General features: G+C 47.2%; 1 protein-coding gene across 1 annotated transcript in view; it reads left to right on the top strand.

The window, feature by feature from the left end:
* Mrps5 (mitochondrial ribosomal protein S5) overlaps nt 1–3,467 on the top strand; it is a 15,671-nt gene extending 12,204 nt beyond the window's left edge. Inside the window, exons 9-12 of the mRNA XM_021193871.2 lie at nt 712–769; nt 1,153–1,215; nt 2,138–2,274; nt 3,093–3,467. Coding sequence (XP_021049530.1) covers nt 712–769; nt 1,153–1,215; nt 2,138–2,274; nt 3,093–3,317 — 483 coding nt within the window. The 3' untranslated portion in view covers nt 3,318–3,467. The remainder of the gene's footprint in view (nt 1–711; nt 770–1,152; nt 1,216–2,137; nt 2,275–3,092) is intronic.
* Nucleotides 3,468–9,793: the final 6,326 nt, after the last annotated feature.

Here is a 9,793-nt window from a genome sequence, read left to right on the forward strand (position 1 = left end):
ACAAGGGGCCTTTCCCCCTTGATCACTAATTGAGGAAATGCCCCACAGCTGGATCTCATGGGGGCATTTCCCCAACTAAAGCTCCTTTCTCTGTGATAACNCCAGCTGTGTCAAGTTGACACAAAGCTAGCCAGTACAGTAGAACTGCTTGTAATAAAATATTTTATAACCAAAAAAAGAAAAAAAAAAAAAAAAAAAGGCCGGGCGGTGGTGGCACACGCCTTTATTCGCAGCACTTGGGAGGCAGAGGCAGAGGGATTTCTGAGGCCAGCCTGGTCTACAGAGTGAGTTCCAGGACAGCCAGGGCTATACAGAGAAACCCTGTCTCAAAAAACAAAAACAAAAACAAACAAACAAAATTATAAAAGATGTTTTTGAACTCCAACAAGAAGCGCAACATGGCGACATTCTTCTTTAATCCCAGCACTTGAGAGGCTATGGCAGGAATATTTTGAGTTTGAGAAAATATATAGCACAACCGTGACTCAAAGGTTGAACCAACAAAAACAATTTTCTTTTCTTTTTTTTTTTAAGAGAGGTCTCTCTAAATAGCCCTGTTTGTCCTAGAACTCAGTGTGTAGATCAGGCTAGCCTTGAATTTCCAGAGATCTGCCTGCCTCTGCATCCTGAGTGCTAGGATTAAAAGTGTGTACAACCATTCCCAACTAGCCAACAAAATAAGATTTTCCTGTCTTTTTTTTTTTTTTTTAGGCAAAGAACCGAGCAATTCATTATTTGCATTACATAGAACGATACGAAGGACATACAAGTGAGTGAGGGGCGAGCATGGGGCACCTCTCCTGAGCTCTGCAGGAGTGTGGCCACTGCAGACTGTGTCACTTCTGAGGGCTGCAGGAGTGTGGCCATTGCAGACTGTGTCACTTCTCCTAAGGTCTGCAGGAGTGTGGCCACTGCAGACTGTGTCACTTCTCCTAAGGTCTGCAGGAGTGTGGCCACTGCAGACTGTGTCACAAGATGTTTTTGTGTTCTCTGTTATGCATGAAATGTAAAAATAGATCTGACGTGGAGACCACTTTGCCTTTCTTTGGCCTGTGTGCTGCCAGGCCAGCGCCAGGATGCATTGCTTTGTGATGGCTGCAGAGCCATCCAAACCTCACACCTGAACCTTCTTGTGCTTGTTTTTACCTCCAGTATTCCACGATATTTCACTAAGATTCAAAAGGACGCAGATCCGGATGAAGAGACAACCCAGAGGTAACCAGCTCTCACTGTTTGTTGACAAACATAGAGAGCCTGCAGCAGTCCAGACCTCTGTCCCTTTTTGTCACCTTTCTTGATCCTCTGGAGGCATTTTGTCACCTGAGGTTCCCACCACTCTGATGACTGTAGCTTGTGTCAAGTTGACAGTATAACCACTAAGCTGTGTCTCCGGACCCTCCTCCACATTTAGTGCCATCTTCTGTGAGGTCTCTGTCAAAGCACTGGGCATGCAGAAATGGCTCTTCTGCCTCTGTGGCTGTCACAGAGGGGCTGTGACAGTCATTCCCCAGATGCTGACACATTCTCCTTCACTTCTCATCTATGATTCTACAGTAAAGATGGTCTCATGTATCCCTAATTCTACAAATCTCTAGAAGTTTGAGTCTGAGAAGTTAAAACATTTAAATTTTGTATCAGAGCTTCTAATACAGTTCTGCTAGAGCTGTGGGGTAAAGCACCGCCCCTCCTGTAAACAAAACAAAGGGCTCACATCAGAATGTGCCTTCTGCTTCTCAGCTGTAATTATTCATGCAAGACCCACTTTGTTCCACAGAGTGGCTGCCAGCCAGTAGGTGATCGTGGACTTAGTATGTGGCTGCTGAGATCACGCAGATCAATACACACCACATTTCCTATGAAGAAGAGTGTACAGTCTCTCATATGAAGTACATTTTTAAATGATAATTATATGGATCAATTGAATTATAAAATATATTGCTTAAAACAACTTTAATTCATCTATGAAAAAAATTTAAATCACGTGGCTTCTGTTTGTGGCTTGTGTTGCCTTATTTTTTAGAGAGTTGGTTTAGGCACATTCTCTAAATGCAGAGGTCAGAGCCACATGAAAGACAGCAGATTAAGTGAGACCTTCTCTAGGAGAATTGTTGGGTGTTTTATTTTGATCTTCTTCCAGGTTACGGCCTCCGCTGCCACAGGGCCATTATCACCATCTGCCGCCTCATCGGCATCAAGGACATGTATGCGAGGGTCACTGGGTCCATGAACATGCTCAACCTCACCCGGGGCCTCTTCCATGGGCTTGCCCGCCAGGTAACCTGGGTGGAAAGGCCCAAGTCTATGTCCCAGACTGTGCTGTTGTGGCCTCCTCTGTACCTCTCCTAGTGAGGCAGAGGGGTTTGAAGCCAGGCCCGGGCCTAGCCACACAACCCAGAGCTCTCATCTCTTAGGAAATACATCCTTGCTTGTAAATGGTCTTAGTTCCAGTTAGCTCAGGTCAGTGTGAACCCTGCATGGGTAACACAGACTGACCGTGTTCTTCCCGAATGGAGCGGCCCTAGGTGCTTCACCAACCCAACAAATAGGATTAAACTAGCAAGTGGACTTTCTCTTATCATTTGACATTTTCATAGACCAAGCATGCTTTTATGATAGAACAATGAAATCACTGACTTTCTAAATACTGAAGTTTAAACTTGAAGAAGTCCATGAAGCATTTAAAAGTTCCTTGAGTGGTGCAGTTCGTCTGGTGTAGCCATGGAAGCAAAGAGTGCCATGTCCTCCCAGAGATGGGACCCTGAGTTGCTCTCCAGTGGGGCCTGGCTCATGGTCCTTCCTCCCGTTATGGAGGGAATGGTTTGTAACTGTGAGGCTGGCTGGTAACCTGTGGCTTTGGCAGATGGGCCTTCTTCCATCTTAGTTTGTGGGTTGATATTAGGCTGAGGTAAGTCTGGGTGGACACACCCTCCCAGTCTGGCTACACACATTTCCCAAATCAAGTCAAATAGTTACTTCTCTTCCCAAGCTTCACGGGCTCTTGATGCTGGCTTCCTTCCAGTTGACAAGCCCTGACCCTTGAGTTTCAGGTGGCCTTCACACATCTAATCTGTTCTCCTCCTGCTGTTTTCCAGGAAACCCACCAACATCTGGCCGATAAAAAGGGTCTCCACGTGGTGGAATTCCGGGAGGAATGTGGGCCTCTGCCCATTGTGGTGGCCTCCCCACATGGGGCCTTGAGTAAGGAGCCGGAGCCGGAACCTGAGGTTCCTGATACCAAACTGGACTGGCAAGATGTGAAGGCCACGCAGGGACTGAAGCGTTCTGTATGGTTTAATTTAAAGAGGTCTGCCACCTAAGCCTCCCGGGAGGCCAGCCCCAGCCAGTGCTTGTGCTGACAGCACCCGGAGGACACGCCACCCCTCACCTGGATGTGCTGCCTTTTTTATTTTAAAAAAAGTCCAACCTTCTTTGTTTTCAAATAAATAATTATAGATTTGTTTTACAGAGCACATGGTATATAGCAGTGTGATGGGAATGTTACATGCAAGTATCAGGAACAATTTGTTATTTAAACTAGTAAGTGAATTAGGAGATAGCTAATAGTAGTAACGTGCATGACAGCCATTGCTGTGACACTTAGGTTGTGCTTGTTGCCGAGTCATCCGCAGATGAATGTTTTCAACTACATTTTACAGAGAAGCTGGGTAGCCTGACCCGCCGAGCCATTCCCAGGCAGTCCCCCCGCAGTTGTGTGCTGTTTTTGTCCATAACTACTGTGCCAGGGCCTCGCCCTCCACTGTGTTTGCTGGTCTCTAGGTGGTAGTGATCCCACTGTGTCTGAAGTGTGTCTGTCATCTTCACCTAAAAGCAAATGGTGTCGTTGTCCTCGTCGGCTTATCAGGTGTTCATGTGGCCAGTTCAGGTCCTTTGTCCATTTAAAAATTTGGGTTATTTGTGTTTTAATTATCAGCTGTCCTTGCTCTTCGTTGTGTAGTACAGATACAAATCTCCTATCAGATACAACATCAGGTCTGGGTTTTCTGTTTGTTGGTCTGCTTTGTTTTTTGTCTTCTCTGACAGACTTGCCTTACTTACCTTTAATTGGCATTTTTAGGTCATGACATATAAAGTGGCTGTAATGTAGTGAAGCCAGTATCTGCCAATATCAATTACACTTTTTTTTCCCTCTTTTTTAGTAGTTGCTCTTGAGTACAACTGATCCAGGTCTCCCCTAAGCGTGCCATCCTGCTTTGTAGCTAGTTTAGACAGGTGCCTTAAGGCAATGGAGGATTAGGTTCCTGCCCCCTCCCCCCATGCTCCTGTTGCCATTCATTCAGGCCTCATAAACCTGAGCAACACTCATTGAGTCACTGTTGCTATTATGGTTTTGAACAAACATCTGTTAAATCTAATAAGAAAAATTAAAGTTTTTTGTTGTTTTTGTTGTTAACATAAGTCTGTGGTTCTGACCCCCATCTCTTCGTTTTTTTTGTATCTTAGCTTACCAGGCAGGTTGATTGGAACAAAGCCTGTTGTTGTTTCTTTGACTCTTTGCTTAATTGTAGGTCCATGAGACATCCGTTTGGATAGTTTTCAGTATTTCTCTCATACTTTCTGAGAAGTTGGGTGCATTGCTTATTTCTGCTCCTCTTTAGGTACTATGTTTTCTTTCTCCTTTATCTTTGGTCTCTAGCAGTTAGACTACGATGCGCTGAGTGTGGGTTTTACTTAGATGCAGCCTCCCTCTTTTTCCTGCTGTGTAAGTTTCTCAAAGACATGCAGAGAAATGTAGCTAGGAGTAACACTTGCAAGCAAAAGTGTAGAGATGGCCAGGTGAACAGACCCATGGACGCCCTGGCCTCAGGAGGCATTGATGGATGTATCCGGACCATCCATTTCTTAGCAATGAAAGGAACTAGAGAGTGCTACTTAGCAGAATAGTTGTGTTGAGGGAAAGAAGCCAGGCTTCCTTAAAACGAGATATGAAAGTTCCCAGAAGTACAAACTATAGTAGTAGAAATGGTTGTGTAGGGATGGAAGAGGGGGTTACTGAGGGGCGTGAAGTGGCTTTTGAGATGGTAGATGTCATAGTGGTGTGGTAGTTTCACATTGTGTACAAACATCAAAACTCCCAAGAGTATGCTTAAACATGCTGTCGAAAGGGGTTTTAGCTTGGGCTCTTAACCCTCTCTCCAAGATTGGAGAGCGCAGACAACAAAGGGTGAGCAGACAGAGGTGACCTTTTATTGGCCAGTCAGAGTAACAAAACAAATCGAAAAGTAGACATTCTGAGCTTGTCTAGGGCCACAGGAGGGGAGCTGGGAGGTTTCCATTGTGGGAGCTCCAGCCTCAGCTAGGTTTTGGGTGTCAGGGAGAGATTGTCAATAAATGTTAGGATTCTAAGCTCTTGGGGCAGGGTCTCTGCACACCAGGTGACCATGCAGAGCACAGGACCCTTATCCCTGGGAAATACAGAAGTCCTGGGCCTTGCCTCCTATTTGCAGGTGAAGTGGCAAACAATGGCTTCTCAAGGCAGGATCTGCTGCCCCACTGCTCCGCATGTGGACCAGGAGCAGTATCTAGCAGGTGCAGGTACCAGTTCCTCCTGCAGGTGGCAGATGTACAGGTCTGACTGGGGCATGGGGGGCAGGAGCATCGTACTTCCCTGGGAGCCAGACTCTGAAAAGCTGTCCCCAACCCCAGCTGGGACTCAGCGGGGAGGTGATGCTCCTCATTACATAGTGCCTGGTGGGGCCCTGTGTGCAAGTGAAATGTAAAATGTAAATTAGGAGAGAGTACCAAACCCAGGAAGGGAAAGAAAAGGCCAGGCAAACCTGAGTCCCCTTGAGGTGTAGGAAATGGACACATCCTGCAGGGGTTTGTGGGTATCAAATGCAGCTTGCTGTGTTCAGGAGTTTTTGCGTGGGGTCTGTGCCGGTTGGGCTAAAGGCTTCATTCACTAGGAGTAGATCCTTGGCTGTTAGAGGGCAGCTCCTCTCTTTGGTGGGGTGGGTCCAATCTGGCTGCAGTCTGTCAAAGGCACCCTTCGAGCTGGGCTTTGCAGTTGACCTGGAGGTCTGTTGATTGCCTTAGCACCCAAGTGTCTGCACCTGGGCTGTTGTGGAGCTCAGACAGATGTTGGGGGCCTCCTGAAGCGCTAACCAGCTAGGAGGGTGGACTCTTCAATTAATTAAATCACATTTTCCTTTTTAAGGTTCCAAGCACTAGAGGGCAGTGTTCCTCAAATAGTTCTGTTCCCTTTTGGACTGCTACCATATAGACAGTCACTGAGATGTGCAGTTTGAAGTGGCTGTCTACTAGAGAGGGGATTGTTCTTTCAAATGCAGGACACCAATTCCATTTAAACATCTAGTTTGCCTTAGCAAATGCTATTGTGGAAGAATCACACATGCTTTCTTCATGAGGTATGGGTGTGTTTCTGGCATCTTCCAAGCCACAGATCACCAGGTTCAAACAGCTTTGTCTAATTTTATTATTTATTTAAGACAGAGTCTCACTATGCAACCTTGTCTGGCCTGGGATCTGCTATGTGGATGAGGCTGACCTAGAACTCACAGAGATCCTTTCCTGCCTGTCTCCTGAGTGCAGGGATTAAAGCTGTGTACCCACGCTGGGCCTCAGACAAGTTTATTACAGACCCAACTTGAAGTCAAGGACAACTCCAAAGTCATGGACCTGCAGGTGTGGTATTAGTCAAGTTGCTGAATTACTCTCTACCCCTAGACCCAGTGTAGCTTTCTAAGGGTGAGTAGTGAGGAAAGCAGGATACACAGAGCCCATGTTTCCTGTCCGGGCAGTGAAAGGTGCAAGTGAGCCGGGCTGACAGATCAAGGAGTTGGGACTCCTTGTGGCTCTGGCTTGTAAGGCACCAGTATCTTAACAGCAGGCCATTGTTTCAGGAAAATTCCAGACGTGACTGGAGTGAAAATAGAGCCTGGCAGAGGAAGGAGGTGCCTCAGTCTGGGATTATTGGGGAGCAGTGGGTGTCAGGCACCCAGCTGTGTCACTGCTGTTCAGGGGCAGCCAGCACTAGCTGAGACAGTCCGCACTTAGCCTGAAATCCGACCCCTGCCAGTCAGAGATTGGCTGTTACTCTGGTGTCATATAGGACCCTCCTTTGAACCACAAATACTATTGGGGGAGGGGGAGTGTCACAATGCTTTTTACAATGGATACAGAAAGGTTGGCATTTATTGAGCATTTAACACATGATGGGCGGTGTTTCGGTCTACTTGTATATGTAAAACTAAAAATAAAACGCTTGAGTACTGAGATTCCTAGATTAGAATTTGCTTGAGCTGGTTAGAGGTTGCCAGAGCAGTCAGCTTCCAAGGCCAGCTCCTAAGGCTAGTATGGCAAGAAGGCAAGGGGAACTTTATCCAGGGAGAGAGGTGTCAAGACCGGGGAGGCTTACTGGCTTTCCAGGGAAAGGAAAGTAGGAGGGTTGGGAGGAAGGAATGGTTATTTTCTTAGGGTCTTGAGGGCAGATGGGGCAGCATGTGTGTCTGTGGTCACAGTATGCTCCTGTGCAAGTGAATGCAGCTTAAGGAGATGCTCGAAACAGCAAAATGAAGAGGGGATAGCCAGCCCCTGGCCACTCCCAGCAACCCTGCGCCCAGTTGATCCTGGCCCACCACAGACCCTGGATCATTGCTGGAAGGTGGCACCCAGCAGGGACAGCTCTCGAGACCCTTGAGCAGGGGCACTCCAAATTGGGCTGCGCTCCTGGTCTGGAGTGGATGGTGGGATTCATCTGTGGGATGCTGCAGCATTGCTGTCCAGAGGAGGGTTTCTCCTTCCCCGCAGGATCTGACCTAGACTTCTCCCAGGCCAGCCTTGAGGTGCAGAGAGGCCACCTGTGAGCCTTGAGGACCTGCAGCTTCATGGCTAATACTGAGCTGGGGCAGCAGGAGGAGTGGGTGCTCTCTGTGGGATCTAAAGTCCTCAGGCCCAAGCGGAAGTGCCACCTGGCAAACAAGTCGCTGACTGTGTACCACCGCAGGACGCCAGGCACCAGACACCCTGAAACCTGGCGACCTGATGTCTACAGAGGACGGGGAAGAGACTGTTCCTGAATAACCAAACACATCGTGGGGGGCCAAGGCCAGAACTCTGTGGTGACTGAGTTTCAAACACAATTGGAAGCAGAGTAAACCCGTGAACTTCATATTCCTGTCCAGATACAAAATGGGCAACAGAGTTGGATGACATCAAAGCTCTGGGAACTTTTTAAACACAGAGACTTGTGATTGATTGAAGGACTGAAAGGAAATGCATCTTTTCCCCATGATGAGGAGTCAAAATTCTACCCTGAGAGATTCACTGAGTCAGTGAATGAAAAATAAAAGAGGAACACCAGGCTGTTCTTCCTTCCTTCCTCAGTTTACATCTATAGAAAGCTAAGAGACAGATGGTGTGATTGACAGACTAAGCACGCTGTCAGGATTACAGCACTGGGGTGAGGGGAGACTGACTGTAAAGGCTGGGGGTAGAGGGGTGGGCCTCAGCAAACGAAGCTCTTAGCTGAAGGCACTCTTCAACCATGGAGAGTCCTTGAAAGTAAGCTATCCCTTATTGGGGAATGTCCACCAGTGTCCACACACCAGGGCTCCATGACTTTTATCTTATTCCTGCAGCACCTAGTAAGTAACTAGAAAGTTCTCTAGTTGGCAATAGTGTGAGGTTGGCTGGAAAGATGGCTAGTGATCAAAAACACAGACTGTTCTTCCAGAGGACCCCCAGACTGGATGGCTCACAACTGTGTAACTCCAGCTTCCAGGAGGATCTGTAGCCTCTGGCCTCCAAGAGCACCTGCGCTTACACACACTATAAAATTAACCGAAATAATATTAAAGCTAGGTGTGGGAGTGCACACCTTTAATCCCAGCACTCAGAGACAGAGGCAGGCGGATCTCTGTGAGTTCGAGGCCAGCTTGATCTACAAAGTGAGTCCAGGATAGCCAGGGTTACAAAGAAATCCTGTCTCAAAAAACCAAAATCACCACCCCCATCATCTTCTTAAAGAATAGTACAGATAAAATAGAGAAGTCAGGATAAGGCTTTTGTCTTCCAGGTTCAGTCTTCTCCCAAATGCTATCCAGACCCAGCAGGAGAGCCAAGGTCCTGCCGTAACCCCAGCCTGAGCCCCTGGAGATCAAGTCTTCCCCTCTAACCTGTAAGAAGAGTCAGGATGTAACAGGTCCTTGTGATACTGAGGGAACCTGGAGGCCAACACAGGTACCTTTTGTCCCTTCTGCCAGTGATGAGGGAAATGTCTCCTTTTGGTAGTGAGGAACCAGCTTCGCAAGTTCCTGAGGAATTCTGGCTTTTGTTTAACTGTCAGAACTTGGGGAAATGGAGTTTCCTTTGGACCTGACAGGTTCCACCCGGTCCCTCCCTTCCTCTGGTTGAAGAGAACCTGGAGGAATTGCTGGCTATCACTACCACGGAAACCTTCAGAGAACAGTAGCTCTTCAGAGAGCGCAAACAAGTTCAGAGCATTCTGGTGATTCTCTGAGGGCAGAAGCAAACCGGCCTCTGAAGTGTCCTTGACAAGGAAGCATTTCTTTCTTAATGACCACATTCACTTGGGACCAAGTAGAACTTCTCATCTGAGCAGAGTGGGGCTTAGAAAAGATGATTTGAAAAGAAGGGATTCATGGTAGCTCAGGAGCTGTCTCTTACCCCAAACAGCACCCCCAGTCCATGTTTTCTCAAGGTCTTTCCTTTTTCTTTTTCTTTCTTTCTTTCTTTCTTTCTTTCTTTCTTTCTTTCTTTCTTTCTTTCTTTCTTTCTTTCTTTTTTTTTTTTT

The sequence above is a fragment of the Mus pahari genome, chromosome 3 (genome assembly GCF_900095145.1).
Source record: "Mus pahari chromosome 3, PAHARI_EIJ_v1.1, whole genome shotgun sequence".
NCBI lineage: Eukaryota > Metazoa > Chordata > Mammalia > Rodentia > Muridae > Mus > Mus pahari.